Source organism: Myotis yumanensis, unplaced genomic scaffold, assembly GCF_028538775.1.
Source record: "Myotis yumanensis isolate MYYU_CA2020_CCGP unplaced genomic scaffold, mMyoYum1.0.hap1 SCAF_9, whole genome shotgun sequence".
Classification (NCBI taxonomy): Eukaryota; Metazoa; Chordata; class Mammalia; order Chiroptera; family Vespertilionidae; genus Myotis; species Myotis yumanensis.
This window is the reverse complement of record NW_027223760.1, coordinates 69,022,951-69,048,739: the sequence shown is the minus strand read 5'-3', so window position 1 is coordinate 69,048,739 and position 25,789 is coordinate 69,022,951. Positions and strand designations below refer to the sequence as shown.

The 25,789-nt window shown below is 40.3% G+C and overlaps 1 protein-coding gene across 7 annotated transcripts in view; it reads right to left on the bottom strand.

Moving 5' to 3' along the window:
• The window catches only part of MAGI2 (membrane associated guanylate kinase, WW and PDZ domain containing 2), a 1,130,082-nt gene that overhangs the window by 83,881 nt on the left and 1,020,412 nt on the right, over window positions 1–25,789 (bottom strand). For all 7 annotated transcript variants that reach the window (XM_070424553.1, XM_070424554.1, XM_070424557.1 and 4 more), the window contains 4 exons: window positions 20,007–20,192; window positions 17,990–18,164; window positions 11,054–11,273; window positions 9,635–9,778 (listed from right to left, as the gene is read on the bottom strand). In XM_070424553.1, coding sequence (XP_070280654.1) covers window positions 9,635–9,778; window positions 11,054–11,273; window positions 17,990–18,164; window positions 20,007–20,192 — 725 coding nt within the window. The remainder of the gene's footprint in view (window positions 1–9,634; window positions 9,779–11,053; window positions 11,274–17,989; window positions 18,165–20,006; window positions 20,193–25,789) is intronic.

Genomic DNA, 25,789 nt, shown 5'->3' with positions numbered 1-25,789 from the left:
TGTATTCATACAAACTTTCTATCAAACTAATAATAGAAGGAAATACTCTTAATCTGATAAAAGTTATATAAACTCATTAAACATTATGTTTAATGGTGAAATGTTAAAAGCATTCCCTTTAGGGTTAGAAATAAAACAAGAGTGCTTGCTTTGACTGCTTTTATTCAGCATCATACTGGGAGCTGAGTAAGTGCAGTAAAATAAGGAAAAATAAACAAAAGAACACGGAAGACACGGAACTCTAATTATTTACAGAAAATGTGATTATCTATGTATAAAATTCAGAGGTAGCTACAGATAAATTATTTAAATTAATAAGCAAGTTTAGTAATTATATATGACTAGAGGCCCGGTGCACAAAAATTTGTGCATGGGGGGGGGTTAGGGGGGTCCCCCAGCCCGGCCTGTGCCCTCTCGCAGTCTGGGACCCCTTGGGAGATAACGACCTGCTGGCTTAGGCCTGCTCCCTGGTGGCAGAGGGCAGGCCCAATCCCTAGGTGCAGCCCCTGGTCAGGCTCAGAGCAGGGCCAATTGGGGAGTTGGGGCGCCACCCCGTCATGCACAGAGCAGGGCGGATCGGGAGGTTGCGATGCCACCCTCAGTCACGCTCAGGGTAGAGCCGATTGGGGGGTTGGGGCACCGCCCCCTGTCACACTCAAGGCAGGGTCGATGGGGAGGTTGCGGTGCAACCCCCTGTCACGCACAGAGCAGGGCCGATCAGGGGGTTGGGGCACCGCCACTGTCACACTCAGGGCAGGGCCAATGGAGAGGTATGGCTCTACCCTGTCACACACAGAGCAGGGACCGTAGGGGGGGGGGTTGGGGCGCTGCACCCTGTCACACACAGAGCAGGGCCAATCAGGGGGTTGGGGCGCCGCACCCTGTCAAACACAGAGCCGCAGGGTGATCAGGGGGTTGGGGAGCTCCCCCCTGTCACACACAGAGCCACAGGGCAATCAGGGGATTGGGGAGCTCTTCCCTATCAGGCACAGAGCAGGGCTGATCAGGGGGTTGGGGCGCTTTCCCCTGTCACGAACAGAGCAGGGCAGATAGGGAGGTTGTGGCCCTGCCCCCTGTCACACACACAGCCGCAGGGCAATCAGGGGATTGGGGAGCTCCCCGCTATCAGGCACAGAGCAGGGCTGATCAGGGGGTTTGGACGCTGCCCCCTGTCACGCTGATCCCAGTGCTGGGAGCCTCATGGCTCTGCTGATCCCGGTGCTGGGAGGCATATTACCCTTTTACTATATAGGATAGAGGCCTGGTGCATGGGTAGGGGCTGGCTGGTTTGCCCTGAAGGGTGTCCTGGATCAGGGTGGGGGTTCCCACTGGGGTGCCTGGCCAGTCTGGGTGAGGGGCTGAGGCGGAAGCGGGTGACTGAAGCTCCCAACCGCTCCTTTTTTTCTTTTTCTTTTTTTATTCTGGGCCAGCTTTAGCTCTGAGGCCTCGCTGCTGAAAACATCGATACAATGTTGCGGTCAGGCTGGCTGAAGGCAGGCTGACTGTAAGCCGGTTTCTGGGGTTTTGTTTAGCTTCTTATTTGCAACATAGTACATAGTTGCTTAGAGTTGCAGCTGAGAGGCTGGCAAGTGCGGGGAACGTTGGAGTTCGTCGTCACTGGAGCAAGCAAGCCTCCCTGCTCACTTCAGTGCATGGCTGCCGGCCGCCATCATGGCTGACAGTTAATTTGCATAAGGATATGCTGATTAGCCAATGGGAAGGGTAGCAGTTGTACGCTAATTACCATGTTTCTCTTTTATTAGTGTAGATACTAGAGGCCCAGTGCACGAAACTCATGCACAGGTAGGGTCCCTAGTGGCTGCTGGCTGGTGGCTGGGGCTTCCCTTCCCCTGGCAGCCTGCCGCCGCAAGCAGCTGGGGCTGGCCAGGGGAAGGGGCTGTGGCAATTGGCCGGCCACACCCCCTGGTCGAATTCCTGTTCAAACTCCCAGTTGAGGGGACAATTTGCATATTAGGCTTTTATTATATAGGATGATTGATCAATATATAAAAATCAACTTTCTTTTTACTGGTAACAAATATTATATTTCAATGTTGCATTAAAAATATTATATACAAGAGCAAAAATAAAATATATAAAGGGTCTAGAATCAATCTTGCAAAATATTTGCAGCTATGTTATGAAAAAAACTATAAAAGTTTGATTAGTTTATGGAAAAACTAAATAACGGATTATATCAAGTTTATATATTATTATAAAGATGCAAGTTTCCCACATTAACTTATAGATTCCAAAATTCTTAATAGGAACAGCAAATGCTAAAACTTTACACAGAAGAGCAAAAGCCCAAGAATATCCAAACAGTCCTGAAGAATTGAGCTGTGTATCTGGGGATGAGGGGAGGGGCAGTTTCTTCCTCAAAACTCAACACTTATTAAAAGGTAGATAAAGCAGAACAGTGATGTAGGTACAGACAATTAGACCATCAGGACAGTATAGATAATGGTCTATAAGTAGACCATTGCAGTTACAGAATTTTTGTTTATTATAGAGCTGTCATCGCAGATAGGGGAGAAATGGTGCTGTGATAAGTGGTTATCCACATGGAAAAACTGAAATTGGATTTCTGCCTTATATTATACAGAGAAAATAATTATAGGTGACTAAAGACTTAGACATGGAAAGAAAAACTATATAACTTTTAGAAGAAGATATAGGATCTATTTAAGAATATGAGTGAATTATTTTTCAAAGCTGATACAGAAAGTAGAAACTGTAAAGAAAAAAGTTGATTAAGTCAATTACACAAAAATTAAGATATTTTTATCAAAGGGCATCATAAAGAATCTCATCTTTACATAAGATGAGGGAAATGTTTTTACATTGCTGGTGTAAATATAAATTGTATCACCATGTAGGAAAATATATTTGTGTTATTTAATTACATTAAATATGTGACCACCTAGGTATATAGTCTGATCTAGAGAAATTCTTGCCCATGAGCGGCGGGAAATGTACAAGGATTGTTAGTTATAAAAAAGTGGAAATAGCCCAAATATCCATTGACAGGGAAAATCTTAAATATCCATAGTTAACTATTATAGAATGTAGCATATTCATACAATGGAGTAGTTTATAGCAGTGGACATAAACTACAGCTTTATGTATCAACTTGAATGAGTCTTATGAACAGAAAGTATAAAAAGAAAACCACAGAGAAGAACATGTACAGTAGGATTCATTTACATAAAGTTCACAAAGTGTGCAAGGCTAGATGATGCAGTTGAGAGGTATACACATATGTGGTAAAACTGGAAAGAATGGCAAGTATTTACTTAGGGTGATGGTCACCTCCAGGGCTGGAGAGCAGGAGGAGAATGGAATCATGGGAGATAGGTAAGGTTTTTTAAATCAGGCTACCGTTCAAGGGTGCTTGAACTACGGTTAATTTATACCTATTCCATATATTAAAAATATTCTTCCAAATGGTCTTATGTTTGATAAAGACAAAATGTAAAATAAAAATACTTTCATTTTGTAACCACAGGCTAGTCATGTTACCACAGAAGGAGAGGTGACAAACACAAAAGAAGTTGCTATCAGGGATTTTTTTATTTTTATTTAAAGATGGGTAAGCAGTGCCTTTTTTGCACATTGTTCAGTCTAACAAAATGTTTTAGGTTACCCAAGGCCCACTGCAGGCAGACTTTTGCATCATAAGTTTCCGGAAGAAAGTAAACCATTTCATAAATAAACATATAATGCTAAGTGGGCATATACAGTTGTTACACAGTTGTTAAGATGATGAAGTTAAAATGTTCTTTTTTATAATATAAATATGTTTTATGGAAATGAGGAATATACAGTGGTCTTCCATTATCCATGGGGACACGTTCCAAGACCCTTAGTGCATTCATGCAACTGTGGTAGTACCAAATCCTATATACTCTGTCCCCGCCCCTGCACTATATATACATACTTCTTTACTTAAAGGAAGCATTTACAGTTTCTTTTTGGCATATCTGAGTTGTCAGCATCACACCTCTTGTATTTTGGGGCCATTATTAATTAAAATAAGGTTCCTTGAAGCACTATGATACCTCCACTGTTGATCTGCTAATCAAGACGGCACTAAGGGACTAATGGGTGGGAGCATGTACAGCGTGGATATGCTGGACAAAGGGATGATTCTTGTCCCAGGAAGGACAAAGTGGGACATCGAGAGATTTCATCACGCTACTTAGAATGGCCTGCAATGTAAAACTTATGAATTTATTTTTCTGGAATTTTCCATTTAATATTTTCAATCCATGTTGACTGTGAGTGACTGAAACTATGGAAAACAAAACTGCAGATAAGGGGGATTACTGTATTATACTTTTATGAAACAGGGTTAATATTTTACCTTTTTCAAGAGAAAACTCCATCTCCTTTCAGATTCTTTTACTTTGATTTTGAGATTTTTATTTTAGCACTTAGAACTACTATTCCTTCCCTCCAATGCCTCTTGATTTCCTAGATTCTCTGCTTCACTGAGCTTCATCAGTAAATTATTTTGCATGTTCATTATTCTTTCCTGTGTTTCCTATTTATCTTCAGTTTTTAATTAGATTGTGTCCCTAAGAGCATTGTACCAGAGATTTATTCATCAGTTATGAAAATTTTATCCCTCTTGACTTTATTAGGACTATTTTACAAATTTCAAAACAATCTTAAAAAAATATCCACTTATATTTTCTAATAATTTCTTATATTGTTTCATTAAATCTGAATGTCATTTGTGTTTCTCTTATACTAGCCTACTTGATGACTGAAGAAAAGCAATCAGACATGATGATTGCCCCCATTCCCACTATTTTCTGCATTTATAGATTGTATTTTGTTTTGTCGTTCAACTTTTAATATTGATATTGAAAAACTATCTAGTAATTAAAGTAAAAACATGTTATTCTCTACTTTTTTTTGATAAAGTGACTATTTCATGTAATTATGGTCACATGGTTTTTCTTGGTGTTTATTCTCACTGTACTATTCAACTTAAATTGTATTCCATGACATATCTTAATATCTATGTCTCATATAAGCATAACCAATGGACATAAGACACTGGAGGGTAGGGGAGGCCAGGGGATTGTCAAGGGCGGGGGAAAAAAAGAAGAAATATGTAATACTCTTTCTAATAATTTAAGCAATAAAAAAATATATTGAAAAAAAAATCTATGTCTCTTCTCACAACCGAATACCTCACTCTTTTGTCTTAATAAAAAATATCAATTCTATCTCATGGTATATTTCTCAAGTCTTCCCATCAGTGCTATCAGGTATATATCATTCTTTCTATTTTCAACAAAGTGGATTGATGATTTAAATTTTAATACAGCAAATGTACTAGATTTGCTTATTTCGAAGGTTCTGAGTGAGGCTGAGGGTTTAGAAGGGCCTCAGAGAGTCATATTTTTAGTGCATCTTTAAATCCATTTATTTAGTTACTCTTACATGTTTCTGATACAGGGATCCCGGAACCTCTCTTTTAAATAAGCATCTAACTGAGCTTCTGAAAAAGTTTCTTATCCTCTCTTATGTATCTGAACTTTGGTTTGTAAATTCCCCACTACTATCTGATCCTGGTTTGCTATTGGCAGGTTCTCATATTTTGAAGAAATCCATTGTACCTTATCAGGATACTTGCCTAATCTGACTCGTTTCATCAGGTAGAAAGAAAGTATTTATTTGACTAAAAAAAAAAATGACTAAACATACATGCTTTTCAAGGAGGAAAAAAAACAACTACATTCTATGTGAGTATTTATTAATTGATTTGAAAGTCAAACAGTCTAATTTGCCATAGATCTTTGCTAAGGTAATTTTCATTGCCTCAGCTGCCCAGAAAGACTAGTCAAGTCATTTACCTGGAACTCACCCTTGGGATATATCTAGCTGTCTATCACAAGATTCATGAATATTCTCTTGGATGCCTGGGATATCACTTGGATGTCTAAGGGCATGCTTTAAAAATACACATCTGTGCCAATGTTTCTTAGAATCCCCAGTGTGAGAAGGCTGCTTTTACATCCATTCTAGTCACCTCCTCTGTGCTCTCCCCTCCGCCCCACTGCTTGCAACTGTACTGGTTTTCTTTGTATGCTTAGCAAAGTCTTATACTACTTAACAGGCACATACCACCACTGTCCTACAACCAAGACGGATGGAAAAGACCCAGGAAGTCTTAGTTTCAGAGACTTACATCCGATACATTAACTAAGTTTTTAAAAGTAGTATGATTTACACCCCAAAACCAAGGGCACAGTGATTCATTGTTACCGAAAATGATTTTCCAGAATCATCCAGTATTTGCATAGTCATTTTGATTTGAGCAATTCTACTGTGCTGGGTTTAATCTAAGGTATACTGCTATTACCAGATCATTACCTGTTTCTGATTATGAAAAAGGGAAAAATAATGTGTTTTCCAAATACATTGGATCATGAACCATGTGTTTGTGTTTAGCGAAGGCATAAGAACGGTGCCTGCATATTTTAGAGGCTGGGAAGAACCTGGTGCTAGCGTCTCTTCTTGAACTCATTTTTAAAGGTTGCCTGTGAATATCTGGTTCACCTACTTTTCTCAGGAGTCTTGGAACTTTATGAACCAAGTCATAGTAGCCGTTGCTGTATAAGCTGCCTTATAAGCACCATATGTGCAGAAATTTAAAATCTATATTTATCTGGGCCCTAATGGTATTAAGTGGGAACTTTAAAATAAGATGGAAAAAGAAAAGATGAAAAATGGGTCCCTAATTAATTTCAGCGTGAAATTTCCAAATTGGTAACATATGTTATCCAGTTTATGTATTAGTTTAAAATAATTAAACCATTGATTCACACCAATACTGGTTGTCCAAGTCCTTGTTGAAGTAATTTAAATACATCTGTGAATTTAAAGTTATTGCCAATTATAGATAAGTACTAATGAAGGTGGAAAAGATTAGCTTTAAATCATTAAATCTGATAATAAACATGAAAATAAGATCTGAATTAATTATGTGCTATTATCAAGAACACTTATTGATCTTTATACAGATAACAAAATATTTATATAATTCAGACAGTGGATAATATGAGTACCTTTCAACTTATATAATGAAGTAACCCTTTTCCCTGACATGGATTTTGTGACCCTAGACAAATTCTCCACTCGTGCCATAAGAATTCATGAGTGAGAAAAACTTCAAACATTTGAATATCAAATGTAATCCATAAAAAGCAGAAAAAGAACTCTTTCATCCATTTCTGCTAAGCTCTCAGCCTTATTCTATTTTTTATTGGTTTTTAGAGAGAGAGGAAGGGAGAGGGAGAGAAACATCGATGTGAGAACAGAACATTGATCTGCTGCCTCCTATACTTCTCCTCTGCACACACACTGAGGATTGAGGCCTCAACCCAGGCAAGTGCCCTGACCAGGAATTGAACCAGCAACGTTTTGATGCCATGGGACGACGCCCAACCAACTGAGCCACACCAGCCCGAACCTCAGTCTTATTTTAAAGATTGGAGATAAAAATCAAGCAGTAAAAGCTCATCCATGGAATCTCTGTGACTCCCAAGTAGCTCCTTTTTTTTTTTTTTTGATAACTTAATGCTAGAAATATATGTATATTGTAATCCAAAATAAACTAACCCATATTATCTAAAACTGGGCATAATAAGTCCTTTTATATGCTTATACACAGAAAGAATAGGTGGCTTTATAAAAATGACATGGAAAATGATGAAATGTTGCTTAGTTTTCTAATCTTTGACAAGAAGTCAAAATATCATTTTATTTTTTTTTCTGGAAATCCAGGTAGAGGACTCATTTTTACTATCGGCCAGATAAAGCATCTTTCATACAACTGAATACCTGCCCATGGATTCTAAATCTGTGTTTACATGGCTTTGAGGACCTCTAGCACACCATTGGAACAAGGTAAGAACCTCCTTAGACAAGCACTAGGGGGGATTGACAAAGCCCAAGCCACACACATCCCACCTGCATCATACTGTGTATGACAGCTTCCCTCTAACTCAGCAGTTCTCAAACTTAACTTGTGCCAGTCACCTGGCGGTGAATCACACAAACACAGCCGGATGACCCCACTTGTAGAGTCTCTGATTTCGTAGGTCTATGGTGTGGCTTGAGAATTTGCATTTGTAGCACATTTCCAGGTGATGCTGATACCAGGGACCACCATGAGAACCATTACTCTGGTTTGTATTTTGTAAGAGTATTATTTATTTTTTACATAGAGTACTTCTATATTTAGGCTTCTATGCCTTGAAAGTATTGTATATATTGAACAGCCAGTCATTTAGACCACTTGTTAAAAAAAATTTGGCTACTGAAATCCACACAGGCCATGTCTGAAGTCCACCGGGAGTCGGGGTGGGGCTATTCTCTCTTGCAGGGTCTGGTTCACTCATGGCCTTCCTGCTGTTCTTTTCATCTGCACTGCAAAGATTAATTTTGTTTTATTTACCCACTTATGAGTTGGCTTTTCAGCATGTTTAGAAAGTACCCTTCTGTTTACAGGGAAGCTGAGAGCCAAGAAACCATGCGGAGGCCTATTCTAAAACCACGTGTAGAGGACGCTGGTGTTGGATGGGGCGGGGGTGGAGGTGTCTCTCAAGTCAGCTTTGCTTGGGTTCAGATTCCAACTTGGATACTTCCCAGCCGTCAAAGCATTATGAAGAGAGAGAGAAAAATAGACACAATTTACATACTTTCTACTTCTTCACTGTGGGAATGAGAATCCCGGAAATGGTAGATTTGGTGGTAGGAATAACAGATTTATTCAGTTGTCCAGGAGCAATTGATTTGTGAGGCTCAGCGGAAGAACCCAATCAAGAACCACAGCTTTTCTGTAGTAACTATAAGAGCAAGGAGGGTGGGCAAGAATGAATTCGAGATTTTATTTATAATAATAACTAGTCTTTATTATGTGCTTACTAATCACCATTTTACAGAAAGAAAGGGAGTCTAACTTTCTATATTGTTATCAAGCTTTGTTTTGTACCTTTAGATGAAAATCAGTTACCCATCAATCAGAAGCCTCAAAGTAACTACTACATTAAAAAATATGCTCTAGCCTTACACTCTAATTGGAAAATTCTCACTGCTATCATATTTATGGACAACATGTATCCAAGAAGCTTAGTCCACCTTTCTCCAAATGCTTCTGTCTGCCCGACATCAAAGCTGAAAGACCAGTCAACACACCAGAAATATTTCCAAAGAAACACAGAACCATTTGATTAATAAATGTGGAGAAAAAAGCATAAAGCTAAAAATACATTTCAAAAGGTTTGCTCTCAAATGGAAATTGAATCATTGAACCATGGAAAAATATGGAGCCCTGTTTTCACTTCTTAGATTACCTTGCCCCTTTTCTTGAGTTTACTCTTTAGGGAAACTATATATGTAAAACACTATTTGTCAATTAGAAGACTGTAAGCAGGAAAATGAGTGATCAAATTCTTACATAACTTTTGGTCAAACTTTAGAAAATTGGGTCATGAAATGAAAGAAAGTAAAACCTACATCATCTGTTTGCTTAATAGCATGCTTCAGCACTCTTCTAATAGCACCCAGGGTTTCTTTCAGAATTAAGCAATTTCATAAAAAGGACTGTTCTTACCCTCATCCTTCCATTCCTTATTGCTGGCCCATCTTCTGCCAATCTCAACACGTACAAATCCATTTTGTATTCCCTTCCTCCACGAATGCTGAACCCAAATCCTTTGGCTCCTTTCTCCATGTCCACGGTGAAATAATCAAAATCCTTTGGGGCCAGGAGAAAAATGGAATAAACAATCGTTTAATATCAAAGAAGCTTCTGTATTCAGTCTCTCTGTTTTTTTTCTCTCCTATAATCTGTTCCAAATGAGTTGGTGTTGTGAGACGCAATCTGACTTCACAGTCCAGCAAAACGCAAGACAAAGTTCCAAAGGTCTGAGCAGATCAGAACACCATTTCCTTGGTCATGGTGTAGCTTGTTTACATTGATGTTCATCAGCTTACTTGTTTCACATGTAATTACTGCATATAGGCCTGGGCAATATTCTTTCTTTGAGTGTTCTCATTCAGTGCTGTGGAGCTGTATAAATAAATGCACCAGTCCTGTGCATGTGCATACGTGTATGTGTGTAAGTTAGAGGTTTGCTAATTAGAAAAATAAATTTTAATGGGGGTCTTACTACAACTCCATGCACAAACTACTGACTATCAAGTTGCAGGGCAGACAATCAATTTGTCTTTTATATAAAATGCAGTATGTCCAAGATTTCCTGACCTTTAATGTTCTTAAAATTTGGGGGAGATAAAGGTGATCTTTAATTCTAAATAAAACACAACTAATTGAAATTGTATTTAATCTGTATCTTGCTATCTAGTTGAATATTTATTAGCTACCAAGCTCTGGTCTAAGTGCTTTTCATTAAAGTAGAATCCTCACCATAGCCTGCAAGGAAGACCCTCCTTTTAGGGAACTGAAGCTCAGAGGGGCTATGGAAGTCTCCATAAGGCACATCTAACATGAACAAATAATTATAAGAACCAGTGTTGTGTAGATAGGGACTGGGTGCTTGTGACAGAGGTTGCAGGCTGGTTATGCATAGGGGTTTGGCCCTTTACCACCAAATGGGAGGTAGGGGGCTATGTAAATAATTATGGATGTAAAATACCTCCATTGCTGACATCTGTAAAATTTTCTGCATTATCTGTATTGGAGATTCCAGGTAAGAGCTTTTTTTTTTTTTTTCCAACTTTGACAAGACAATATATTGGGAATTAGCTAGCTAATATTAGCAGGAATTAGTTCATCCCGTTACCACTCACCCACTGATTGATTGATTGTCCTGCTTTATTCTGAAAAAGATTTATTTATTCAGAGCACTTTGAGGATGTGGGTGTTACCCAGATGATATCATAACTAGGAATAGAACTTGGGCTGTCTATCTCAGAAGGGTGTTCTTCCCTCTGCCTCCCTTCTATTTCATTGTTTGTACTTCAGGAAGTCTTGGTCCTGGGCCTGCGATGATCTCATTGGCCGCGGTACCTGGGGCTGCCTGTAGTCTGACAGAGGGTACTGCCTGGTGTCGGGGGAGTGCTGTCTGTAGTCCAGCAGCGGAGGTTGCCTGTAGTCCAAGGGTGGGGGTTGCTGGTAGTCCCCCCCTGGCGGCTGCCTGTAGTCCAGGGGGGGCTGCCTGTAGTCCGTGAATGGAGGCTGTCGGATGTCCGGTTTCACATCTTGTCTTGCTTTTACTTCTGACCTGTAACTAAATAAATGGACATGGGATTTACTTTGGTATCTCAGTATTCTAAGGAGGTAGAATGATCAACTGACTCCTCTTGGTGATCCTTTTGCATGTTCAGAATTATGAGAAGATTAAACAGTAAGTATTATTTTTCAATCTTTAACAAATACCAACTTGTACACTTTCCATTTGGCTTCTTAAGATATCAAGGTGAAAATGATGGTTCAACCACAGCTTTGTGGAAAAGGACTTATGGATATCCCTTTTTGATTTGGCTATGCAAAAACTACAACTGCACAAATTGAGGGGACTGAATACTTAACTATGCATCCTGAAATAGCAGTCTGTCTTAACACCAGTAAACCAACTCTCTCTGTTTCTCTGTCTCTCTCTCATACATACACACCTTGGCAGACCATTACTTCATGAAAACACAATTTACACGATCTCTAAATACTCCACAAGGACATAATTAATGGCTATTTTACCCAGCTAGGTTTGTTCTTTTTCTATATATTACAGAGGAGTGATAGTAAGGTATCCTCACCAACTACAAATCAAGTAGAAAGTCACGAGGTCATTGGTAAGAACAGAAACATATTGTGTAGAGTTTGAATACTAGACTACAGCTATCAGATAAGTATCAGATATCATCATGGTCATAAAATGGAAGGAAAGGCAAAAATGTTTATGCTTAACCTTTGCCTCTTTCTTGTTTCTAGAGATTAGTTACTAATAAAATATAGAAACCAGAAATAGTTGCTTAGCACTGTTCTGTGAATCCAAATTGCTCTAAACTGAGAGGATTTACAGTTCCAAAAGGGGACTAAAATAGCTTATACCAACCATTATTGGGTCATGAATAAGGTAAACTGAAAAATTATCACCATAGTATAGAGGAATACTTAATACTGTACTTCATTACCTATCGCCACAGAAAGTCTATAATAAGCTACTTAGGGATATAGGTAGATTGAAAAAATACATAAACCAGTCAGAGAAAGACAAATACCATATGATCTCAATTATATGTGGAATCTAATGAACAAAACAAACTGACAAGCAAAATAGAAACAGAGGCATGGATACATGGAACAAGCTGACAGCTGTCAGATGGGAAGGGGGAAGGGAAGACCAGATGAAAGAAGGTGAAGGGATCAGCCAAAGAACACATATGCCTGACACAGACACATATAATAGTGTGGTGATTGCCAGAGGGAAGGATGGGGGCGGGCAGGGGCTGGGTGGAGGTGGGCAAAGGGGAATTGTAAATGCGGACATTTATAATAGTGTCAACAACAAAAATAAAGTTAAAAAGTAAAAAAAATACATTCTGTATAATAACAGTTTTATATAAAATTAAGATAGAGGGTTTGAGGAATTGGGTAAATATTTAGCACCAAGGAAAAACTCATATATGTCAGGAAAAGAAGTTCAAAACCAGTCCAATACCTTTAATACTATGTTTTTTTGTTTGTTTTACTGGCTTATGGTTTCATTGATGCTGATTATACGAAATATTTTAAAAAATCACTCACAGGAACCATGTAATCTAACATTTGGTGAGAACACACTGAAAGTATACAAAAATAGATGTACTTATTTGGGGCTTTTGAAAGGGGGTTAGGAATATAGTTATTTTATTTTCATTTGTTTTCTTTTATATTGAATTCATTGGGGTGACATTGGTTAATAAAATTGTATAGGCTTCAGCTGTACAATTCCATAAAACATCATCTATATATTATATTGTGTGTTCACCACCCCAAGTCAAGTCTCTCTCCATCACCATTTATCCCCCCTTCACCCTCTTCTACCTACTCCCTTCCTTTCCCTTTGATAATCACTGTTGTCTGTGTCTATGAAGTTTTTGTTGTTTTTTTTTTGCTTAATCTCTTCATTTTTTCCATCTAGCCCCCAATCCCCAGTCTATAATAAGCTACTTAGGGATATAGGTAGATATCCTTAAGTAGCTGTCAGCTCTGACAGCTGTCAGTCTGTTCTCTATGAGTCTGTTTCTATTTTGTTTGTTAGTTTATTTTGTTCATTAGATTCCACATATGAGTGAAATCATATGGTACTTGGCTTTCTCTGACTGGCTTGTTTCATTTAGTATAATGCTCTCCAGGTCCATCCATGCTATAGCAAAGGGTAAGATTTCCTTCTCCCTTCTTCTCCTTCTCCTTCTCCTTCTCTTCCCCTTCTCTTCCCCTTCCCCTTCCTCTTTCCCTTCCCTTTCCCTTCCCCTTCCCCTTCTCCTTCCCCTTCCCCTTCCCCTTTCCCTTCTCCTTCCCCTTCCCCTTCCCCTTTCCCTTCCCCTTCTCCCTCTTCTATGGCTGAGTAGTATCCATTGTGTAAATGTACCACAGCTTTTATATCTACTCATGTACTGATGGGCACTTAGACTGCTTCTAAATTTTGGCTATTGTAAATAACACTGCAAAGAACATCTGAGATTTTTCAGAAGTAATGTAGTTATTTTAATCAACGCTTTGAGTAGGTCCCACTTGGCACTTACCCTGCAGAAATGACATTTCTTTATTGAGTTGCACAATTTAGGCTTTGCTTTGTACCTCAGCAAGTTGTCCACTCACCTGAGTGTGCATGATGAGAAAATAATTATTTAAAATACTATTTGAATAAGATACTTATCTATGCAAATGTATGAATTACACACAAAAAAGATCTGAGTGACAGCTGTTGGTGTGTATCAGTGCCTTTCTAGAAGTAGTTTGCTTGGTGGTTTAGATGTCACACTGTTTTAAGTAATAGCACAGTCACTTATTTTCATTGTCTATGTAGCATCCTTATGAAATATCCATTATGAGTTCTATTTCCAGATGTGTCACAAGATATACTAGTAGCAAAAGGGGTGAAATGTAAGTCTCCCCAAATATGACAGAAACACTTAGAAATAAAAACAGTTAAAATTTGTAATAGCTGTGACCCAAGCCTACACTCTAGCACTCAAACTTCCTTCTATGGTACACCAGTGCCCTATGTCAGGATGTTAGTTAAGCTGCACATTGAAGAATTCTTTGATTTAAAAAAACTACACTAAATTTTTTATCAGTGTTGCTAACTTTTAAGTGAATGATATACTGGCTAGGGCAAAATTTATGTTGCTTTGAATTTATAAAACACTTATTATTTTAAGAAAAATTCAGGATTATTGTTTAAAAATAGCATCTTCAAAATTACTTATGAAAGAATGTCATTAGTTTAACTCTACATAGCTATTAATTCCATTACTAAAGAGACCAGAGATGATAAAACCAGATTGCTAGTGGTAAATTCTAGCAGAATTTTATGGTATGAACAAGGTTCAGAACCAAAAATCACTGTCCACATGGTAGGGGATCTTATGGTGAGATATGACCCCCACGTGGGCCTTTCAAGAATTTCTTCCAGCAAAGGTTCAAAGTCTGTGAAAGAAGTCAATTTCCAATGCTCTTCCACTGACCTCGCTATTTAAAATGCCATCAAACATCAATTGCCCTAGCTGGGGAAACTCAACACTGCTGTTTATACTTAGTTTTGGAATATATTTCATAAAGGCTCTTTTGTTGTTTTTAACAAATGCTTCTCCTTGAACAATGTTTTGCTTATGTTTATATAACAACTAGTGACCTGGTGCATGTGTACCAGGTCACTAGTTGTTATCTAAACATAACAACTAGTGAACATAACAACACATTGAAAGGAAATTAGTTAGAAGGTGGCTGGCGGGGTGGGACTGGGCAAGACCGGCTGGACACGCCCTGGAGCCAACCTTCTGCAGTCCCTGCCTGGTTGGCTGCACCTGGGGTGGCAACGCGGTGGAGTAAGTGGGGGTCCCTCCGGCAGGTGGGGTCCCTCAGCCCGGCCTGCAGGGATTGGGCCGAAACCAGCTCTCTGACATCCCCCTAGGGGTCCCGGAGTGCGAGATGGCACTCTGCCAAGTTGCTGTCATACAGGGTGTGGATCGCAAACGCAAGTGTGCAGTAAACCTGATTTGGGGCCAACAGTGGCCCAGCAACAACATAACCCATGGCTGAAGGTGGAATTGCGTGGCCCCGCGAGAAATCGGGTTCCCTCCTCTCTGGTTTCAGGGTGCATCACCTGAGAACTGCAGGCTGCCAAGTCATGGCAGCTTGGCAGCTCCTGCATTGAGCGTCTGCCCCCTGGTGGTCAGTGCACGTCATAGTGACCAGTCAGATGGGCAGAGGGACACTTAGCATATTAGCCTTTTATATATATAGATTATTTTGTGTTTCCTGAGCAAACCCAAAAAGCATGTAAAGGGACAGAGAAATGGGTAGAAGTGTGTAGGGTGTCAGTTGGGAGCCAAGAGAAAATAAGATAGGACAAAATAATCAGTCGCTCTAACTCATAAAATAAAACTTTGCAAGTAGATTGTCATTTTATTTGACCCCACTTGAACATGGGAACTGGCTCAATTTGACATGTGGGTGGGCACTTCTTGTACAAATGAACTGATAGGAAATTCATACTGTGCAAGCTGTCTTGTAGACGTCTCCAGCCTAGAAAAAGGCAGTTTTTCCCCTGATACCACAATCATCTTTAAATGCAGCTAGAAAAATGGATCTGGTATCTGTAAGACTGTTGAATCTCCTCATTCATATGCAAATTAGCTGCTCACTAACAATCAGAGCTAAGCCAGGAATCCTGAGTGACAGGAGTGGGCACTTTCCAGGGTTTTAATATTATTGAAGCAGAAACAGCTAAGAACTCTGGGCAAATTTTTCAGTGATTTATAAAAATTTGGGTCAGATCAATCTATTAATCCTAGAATTAGAAAATATACTATTCTGTAGTCAGGCAAAAATATATCCAAAAACCATTGTGAGCTGGTAGCAGATGAAAACCATTGTGAGCTGGTAGCAGATGGGGACCGAATAGTGGCCTCCCACTGAGCTATCACATACCTGGAGGATTTACCCACCCCAAGGCTGGAAGCAAGAGCCCATCTCCAGCCCAGTCTGACTCTGCAGAGGTTAAGATGGAATTGTGGCTGGGAGGTAAGTCAACAGCGTCAGAACCTAGAGTCTGAGTCTGGCTCAGCAACTGCTGGAGCACTCAGATCCCTCCTCCCGAGTCTGAAATGCGTCCGGGGGAGAGCCAGTGCAATCCATCCAAACAACATCTGGTGAAAGTGAACACATCTGGGGCTTATTACTGAGGCGCCCCAGACTTACTCCTCTTCTGGATTGTCAGGTTCTTACCTCGGTGCAAACTGCCTTATGGGGCTTAGTCTTTTTACTTCTGTGGAATATATTAACACCATAAACAGTTGAGGACAACATTTACTTTTCTATGAAAGCGAACGGGGGAAATCAGGACAGAACAGGGCTTTGTGGAAGTAACAGCTGTGGCAGAGGGAAAACACTTGCTTTGCAACAGTACGAGTGATGAACCTAGAGTTCTGGGACTCAAAAACTGGGGCTCAGTTCATCTCCACCAACATGGGAGGCAGAAGGTGGGCAGCGGATGCTCAGAAAACATTAGAATGACGGAAAAGACCCGTGAGGGTTTTATTTTCAGAGATGTTCCCGCAAGCTCTCCTATTTTCTTCATTCGAAAGGGGAAAACATTGGGAACATGTCTTCACCTCTCTTCCATGGCGCAACCTAACCCAGGGTACACCCAAGTCATAGTAAGAAGATAATGTGGGGCTGGGTGAAAAAGATAAAGGGATTGAGAAAAAAACTCAAAACTCATTGATGCAAACAGCATGGTGATTACCAGAGGGAAATGAAGGAGCGGGAGGTAAAGGGGAGATAAATGGTGATAGAAGGAGACTTGCTTTGGGGTGCTGGACACACAATACAATATACAGATGATCTATTATAGAATTGTACACCTGAAATCTATAATTTTATTAACCAATGTCATCCCAATAAATTCAATTAAAAAAAGATAACACGGGTTTTATATGGCATCCTTTTTTTCTGGAAGTTCGAAGTGCCTTATTTGTCTTCATTAATAATGTGAAATGGATGAAATTAATTAGATCCTGAGTAGGAGGATATAAGGTCAAATGTGGTAAAAATGCTAATATTTATTATGCTTACAAATCCTTCAACATGTCCCCTTCTCCACCATCTTTACGCTCTGGGCCACCACCTTGATGGACACTGGCAGCCATCTCTGACTGCTTAACCTGCATTCACTCTGACCAGCCCCCAGTCTGTTCTCTCTGGGGTCTACTGAGAGATCTTGAAAAGCAAACCAAATTATTTTAGTCCTCAGCTTAAAGCCCCTAAGAACATCTCAATATACTTAAGATAAAAATCTTTAGCATGCCTACAAGACCTTGTAAGGCCAGCCCCTCCCACCCTCACTGCCTTCATCTCAAACCACCCTCCTCCCCTCTGCCTGCCTACATTGGCCTCATTGCCCCCCAAGCCTGACGGCTCCCTCCTGCCAAAGGGCCTCTGTACATGCCCTTCATGCTGCCTGGGATCTCCAATGTGCTCTTCAGGGAGTTAATCCCCACTCATCTGCACCCGCTCATCATTTCTCCAGGAAAAGTTCTCTTGCTGGGAAGGACAGGGCACTCGTATTTACTAATAAGACCCATTTATGATGTACATACAATCTCAAAATCACAGGAAAGTCCACAGGGCAAGTTCTATTTCAATAAAATCTCTCTCCTGCCTGTGTCCTGTCTTGTCCCCATTCCCCCCCCCCCCCCCCCCCCCCCTCAGAATCAGAAAAGCCAGAGGAAACGTTACCTATTTTCATGTCCCTGTAGTTGCAGTGGCTGAGGAGGAGCTGGCTGGGTGACAGGGCTGTTGGGGGTGGCTGGGCTCGGCTGGGCCAGAGGACTCTGCTGGGCCAGGGGGCTGTGCTGCTGGGCCATGGGGCTCTGCTTCTCGGAGCTGGGCGCCGAGGCGGGGCTGTTGAGCTCTGAAATGGGACCAAAGCCGCAGATGTGGTCAGGTTGACATTGATAAAGGGCAAGAGGTGACCGGAGGTGAATACTCTTTGCTTCCTCAGATGACTCAAGGCTTCGGTTATTTCAGTTTCTGTTGGGCTTTAAGATGGCAGCTTACCCTTATCCAGTTCCAATACCACTCCCAGAATTAGTATGCTTTTAATTGTAAGAGTTTCTGAACAAGGTTATGAACAGAGTCTCCTGTCATTTTGTCAGAAGAAAATATTACAATTTAAAAATCTGTTAAAACTATGAAAAAGAATTCAAAGGAGTAAGCTTTAAAATATGTACTATTTTTCTACTCAGAAAGAAAACATTTAGCTACTATTTTTTTGGTTGTAATGAGAAGTCTTACCAGTATACCAAAGTCTGGATAAGGAACTAACCATAATAAATGTAAGTGCTTTCTACAGTCTTCGTTCCAGCTCCTTGTTAGTCTTATTGCTTAATAACCCTCTATATTCCATGGTTCCACAGAAAGAGTAAAAACACCCCAAAACTAAAACAAACAACCACTGGACAAAGGAGGGAGAAATTAAGTTGTTAAAACTGTTTCTTGAACTTACTTGTAATAGCATCAAATTTTCAACTGAAATTATCCCTCTATGTCAGAATAAGAGCAGGACAGACATATTCCAGACTGGGGAAATGGAGAAGTCAGATTTTAGTGAGAAATCTTGCTTAGAGTTAATTCCCATTGACTATTTTATACATGTTGGTGTCTGCACCATTGAGTGATGAAAGGGAGGTGACCTATTAGCATTTCCTTACAAACCAGTCTCCCCCTTTCTTTTCTCACAGCCCCGAATTTTAAATGTCTTCCCCCCTTATATCGGTTTCCGAACCTTGGCACTATTGACATTTTGGGCCAGATAATTCTTTGCTGTGAGGCCTGCCTTAGGCTAACAGCATCCCTGCCCTCTATCCACTGGTAGGGATGCCAGTAGCATCCCTACCTCAATCATGACAATCAAAAATGTCTTCAGATATTGCTAAAAGCTCCCTAGGGGGACAAAATGACCTCAGTTGAGAACATCTGTTTAATATTTAAAGCCAGGAAGCTGTTTGATGCCGGCTTGTCATAGTCCCAAGGTGAAATCAGGTGAATGAGTAAAACAGAGGGGACCAAGGTGAGTGAGTCCATCACTACGCCTCACTCTCCATGTGGGATGCTCACTCACCAGTGAGCTCCCTCCAGGGACTGAACTCTTGAACATCAGTAATGAGACAGCAGCTATAAACCAGTCATGAACACACTATCTCCAGAAATAGTGAATTTATGGTGAAGTTTGTGGCCCCTGAAGGCATGGCTGTGAGTCGGGGTGCTCACTACTCTTCAAGCCTCAGGAGGGAGTCCTTGTACAGAGACCTTTAAAAGGCTAAGTGGGAATTTAGAATTCTTATCAGATGAAAATTTTCTCAATCAGCTCTCTCTATACCACAAAACTTCCTCAAGCTTTTCAAAATCAATCTGACTTTGAAGAATCCTCCGGAGTGTCACTGTTAGCATGAATGCATGTTGTTTTTATCTTCTGCAGATTTGTAACTCTATCACCTCTGTTGAATGGGCTCTGGCTTAATGTAACCATAAAACAGTACTCCGAGGACAACAGGGAATGGTTAATATTCCACTGTCATGGGATTCTCACTGTTTATCCATAATGTCCCATAGCTTGATCTCCGAATGAAACTGGTACCGAGCAAACAGGATATGAGTTGCAACAGAATGCGAATTTTTGCCACGGTGGGAGTAACTCTCAACTTCTGACCCTCTGACACCACTCTGACGGCAGTCAGGCGGCTCGGGCACTCACCCTCCTGAGGAATGATGCGAAGAGTGACACTGAGACCCGCGTCCTTGATCAGCTTCACGATGTCCGCGTGAGGCATGTTGATGATCGACTGGCCGTTCACCGCTAAGATCCGGTCTCCCACTTTGAGCTTTGCACAGCGATCTGCAGGACTCCCATCAATGATGCGTCCGATTTTATGGGGCACAGCTAAAGAAATTCCCAGCAGAAACAGGTATCAGGGACAGCACCAATGCATGCTCTAGTTTTGAGTCCCAGCCCCACAGGAAACAATGTAGTATCAGATTTCCTTCTTGTGTCAGTATATTTGCCTTTTGAAATCATAATCATGCCTGTCAAATGTGGTCCTGTGCCTACTGCTGAGATCAGAGTTTTTAAATTCAAGTGCTTTGCAGTGACAGGTCAATTCCCAACACAAGGACCAGGGCTTCTCAAACTTCGGGGTGTATCATACCACCCCAGGATTAAAAACATAGCTCTTTGGGCCTTAATATGGACTTTGTGAATCGGAACGTCCAGGCAGGAGGTAAAGATCATGAATTTTTAAATATTTCCTGCGGAGATTCCAATAGATACAGAGCTTTGAGAATCATAGGCATAAAACACTGTGCCTGTGGAGTGCACACTCTGGAGTCAACGATACACAATTTCAGGAAGATACAATAAGTGCCAGGAATTTAATTTTTATCCTTTTCTATTTTGCAGAGAGGAGAAAACAGGAAAGGCCGTGTTTCTACTGTGAAAGGTTACAGATAGCATATGATAAATATATATATTTAAATATGGGCTGTGACAGGCTGGAGAAGAAGTTATGACCAACTCCCCATTCATCTACTAATCTTCAGTTTAAAGGTTGATGCAGTTTTGAAATCTCACCTCTCTCGTCTTTCTGATTTAATTTACAAAGTGGGGCTGGGATCTTGCTAACATCTGATACACAATGTATTTCATCAAATCTAAGATGCCATCGATGGCACGACACACCTTTATTTTTTATGCAAGAAAGAAAAAAGAGCCAACTCTGCCAACTAAACAATGAACATGCCATTGACTCTAAGATGCTCTCTAATTTTTAAGATACTAACTTATTAAAATGGGTGACTTTTATTCATGTAAATGTTAGGGTAGCTAGCTGGGGTCAGATATCAATGGTACACAACGTGCCTATAACCTCCCTCAAGGAGCTTACAGTCTAGAAACCTGTTCCCTCTCCTTTCTTCTTTCAAGGCAGGGAGCCCCAGCCAGGATATCACTGTCAAGAACTCTGTTGTGTTGCTCTTCCCCATGGAAGTCAGGTATTGATTTAATCTGCATAAAGAGGCAAAGGGACACCACCCCATTCATTATGCTCTGGGGTGTCTAGTCCTTGAATTCTCAATCTTGTGTATGTGTTACAGTGAAAGGCAGAACATCAGCTAATAACCACGGTAAGGAAGGACAATCAGTGAGTTAATGAACCAGCTCCTTGGTCGTATTTCTATTGTGAAAGGTTACATACAGATAGCACACGGCAACCCTGGCTGAACCTGCGTCTCTGAAGTGAAGCACAGTATGTTGGAAGCTCAACCACATTTTTATTTACCACAAGCACCAGGGGTTTTAGTTCAGAACACCTTACTGAAAGCATACTCATGATCATCTCAGAATCTATTTAATCCTAGGAGAAATGTAATAAGAACGCATTCATTTACTTATTTTTTTTCAATGACATAGGTATTGCAAGTGGTTTCATCTTCAACCATAATTAGAATGAACTTTCACTCCTGTTTCTGCCCCCTTTCATATTTAATCGTGGCCTTGGACAGTCAGTAAATGATCTGGTTTCCCCGACCGTAATGTGCATGTTGTTATGTGTCCAGTGACCTTTGCAAAGTTTCCTGACTTCCCCGAGTTTCTGTTTTTCAACGCGAAAATTGCAATGATATTACCGACCTCACAAGTTGATTCTGAGAATTAAATAAATGATCATATATAAAGTGACTAGAACAGTGCCCGGCATGTAAGACTTGACTTATCAGTATTAAGTTTTCTTTCATTCTTTTTGTAGCTATTATCTGTTTTATGTTTCTGATATCACTACTGAAGCCTCTTGTGCTTGTGTGTAGGCACCAGCTTGAGCTCCTTCTACACGGGATAAACCTGTGATACTGCTAAAACCAAAGCAACACGTGCTTAATACAGAGCAGTAGCCCCTAAGTATCAACCAGGAAAACTGCTTCATATGGGAATAGAGATATGTTTTGGGGATTATATAGACATTAGATGAGGCCAAGACTCCTGTTTGTTTTCCTCTGGTTTCACAAAAAGAAAAAAAAAGTTGCAGGTTTCTGTAGGAAATGCCAACTTGTTAGTTAACGTTTGTTACTCAAAGAGAAATCAGCATAATACAGATCTCTTCATTATGCACATTGAGCCCTACTCCCACACACACACCCACACCCACCCACACACACACCAGAGAGAATGCATGTTAATCCTTAAAAAATCATGTGACATATCTGATAGCATTATCATTTGCAAGTTTATAGTGGAAACAAAACCGAGGCATAAAGTGGCTAGCAATGTGCCCATGATCATAGGCCAACAGGACTAGGACTCCTGGGCCGCCAGATTCCATCGCCTTTGCTGTTAACGGAAGTACCCGCACTACCTTTCTTGACTTGACGTCTTCTCCCTCCACTAGAGCGCGTGCTTCATGAGCAGCTGGTGCTTTTACTTGGTGACTGCATCTTGCCTCTGAACAGAGAATCATAGACACTTCACCAGTGGCCTTGATCCAGGGGGAGTGGGAGGCAGGAACTTGGCTTGATGCGGGTCTTTGCGGCAGCTGTCTTCTAACAGGCAGGTGTGAGGAGGTGAAGAGGGGAGTGGAGGGGAGAGAAGGGCAGAGGTGGGGAGACGAGAGGAAGGGCCAGGAAAACTGGGCAGCTCCTCAGGAGCCCTTTTAGTTAGGACTTTACACCACTGTGTCATTCCTTTATTTGAAGTCATTTCTTTGGGCAGTAGAAACCCTCACATTTGAAATAAAAATACAGTTTAAAGCACATACAAATGGTATTTGGGTGATTTGCTGTTTTGAATTATTCATGCCTCTGCTCCCCTCCATTACTGTAGATCACTTAGAATCTACTGCACATAAAAACCCCAATGTTTCAAAACAAAGCTCTCACACACACAATCACAAAAATCACACAATTTTATGTGCTCAACAATAAAAACAAAAACAGGTCATCATTTGTTAATTTCTAGGCATTGTGCTAAGCACTTATTTTAAATCCTTAGAGCAATGTGTGAAGTAGCTATAAAAGACTAATAATCATGCTTATTTTATTGTTAAGAAAACAAATAGGTATCAAAGCCAGGATTCAACCCTTGAAGTTACTCTCTTCTTTTTTGGGTATTGTGGCAGGTTGAAAGCAATTTGAATTATGAAGAGTGAGGAAATTACTTGTGAGCCTTAGCTTAGAAAAGCATGTTGCTTGAGATTTTCAGAGAGTTCATTGTTAACAGACTTATTTGCTTATTTTCTTAGTTTCAAGGCCATTTAGATTTTATTAGGGTAGGTAGAATAAACAACCAAATAAAAGAATGATAACGGAAATAAATTCCCTGGTACTCACATAGAATGATTGAGTGCTTACATAAAATCTGAGTGAGTACACAATTTAAAAGTGTATGTCCACAGTTGGAAGTACCCAATATAGTTATTTAAAAAAATATATTTTTATTGATTTCAGAGAGGAAGGGGGAGATAGATAGAGAGAGAGAGAGAGAGAGAATCAGTGATTGGCTGCCTCCTGCATGCCCCCTACTGGGGATCGAGCCCACAACTCAGGCATGTGCCCTTGACTGGAATCGAACGTGGGACCCTTCAGTCCACAGGCTGATGCTCCATCTACTGAGCCAAACCAGCCAGGGCCCTAATATAACTTTAATAAAATTGTTTTCTATTGGCATTTACTTGAATAAAGACCGTACTTGGAATGCTTGGCAGCTGAAGACAGTCTCACTTTTCTTTTACCAGCATTTTCCTTACACATGTTAGTACATTGAATGTTATTGTACAACAAATCATTGACAAGGGGTGTGCTCAGAGAGAATTCTCTCTGAAAACAAGATGCAGTTCCATTTGCTCAGTTATAAGGTCAAGAGAGCTTACGACCTAAGTGCTTTCTGTGCATTGCTAATAGAATTACAGAGCATGGAAGAGGCCCTGACCTTGGTTTCTATTCTTGGGATGAATGGTACCCATTAATTCTCTGAGAATTGATGACTAAGGTAACTGCCCCAGTGCAGTCCATTTAGACAGCATGCCTTCCAGACATCATCTATCAGGTAGCAACATAAATCAAGTCTTTGGATCAGGCTTCTTGACACAGTGTGCTTAAGATACACAGATATTTGGGAAAAGTTGCAATATGTCATACAGCGTTAGACATACTGACATTTTGGAAGGAGACAATGTCTCACTGGTTAGAAATTTCCCTTTAATTGCAAATCACATAAGTTGTGGGAAAAGAAATCCATATTTTTCATTCTTTCTTTCTGGGTAAAACACTACTGCACATTTATACTGAAGTATGTTTTATATTTTCCTGTAGCTCAATCGACTCTTTTGGTACTGCTCAATATAGCACTTGTTTTAGTAGGACTATCAGAGACACTCAGTTGGACTGGATACTCTCTAAGTTTGTATTAAAGGCCTGGATTCTTTGGGCCTCTAGCCACACCATTATAAGAAACAATGATCCTCCCCTTTTGCTATTGGGTTCTCTTCTGGGAGCTTAATGTGGTCTATTCAGGCTATTGGTTAACCAAAGAGTTATTGTGGAGTTCTATGTTGGGTCAGTTTCCATAAAGAAGATGGATGGTCACCCAAAGGACTTTTCTTGCCTTTTCATGAATTTTTTAGCTGAAAGTTTTAGCTATACTTGAGGGAAAGAGTAGGTGATGCCCCACTTTTTTTTTCATTTCCTTGTTTTATATATACTTCATGTCAGAGAAGGAAAAACCTTTGACTCATGTTTACATTTAATCATATCCTTGCTAATAGATCTCACATCGTGGAGCTGTATGTGGAGGAAAGCATTAGATAGGGAAAGTGGATTCTGCATCAATCATGTCAAACTTACAAATGAGAAGTTTCTAAAATGAGAGTGATAAAAATAAATACTTCAAAGGCAATCAATAGCATAAACTCTTATTAGCACACAATTTCATTAATTTGTGAAGACTAAACAACATGCCATTAGCTCCAAAAGGCAAAGGAAGTCAGTTTGGGTTTTGATTCTGTGACCTGATATGAGGAGAATTTTTTTAATTGGATGATTCCATATGGTTTTCTTAAAATAATCTGTGAAAATTATTTACTGTCTTGTTTTAAAATTGTGCGTTGGGGCAGGAGGATCATTTACTCCATCAACAACACATTTCTGCAAAGCAGCTTCGGGGTAAGAGGCACACTGTGAGCCCTTTACTCATCAATAAAACAACACGTGGTATTAGGCTTCAAGAAACTCACCGTCTAGTTGAGGAGGCCAGGAATAATAAAATAAAAATACTTAAGACACAAATGGCGAGTCTGTGATAAAGATCTTCTGTGCAAGAAGAAAGGAGATTACTGAGTTCTTTTGTAGACTCTGAGGCGGTAAGAAGAAGAAAGGTCATTCTGAGGAGAGGGAGCAGTGTCCCTAGGCTGAGTAGCAGCTCACTTAGAGAAGAACTCATGGCAGTAAAGAGGGTTCAGTCAAGTCGCTGCAGGAAGAAACGAGGAGAGGATGCTTTGT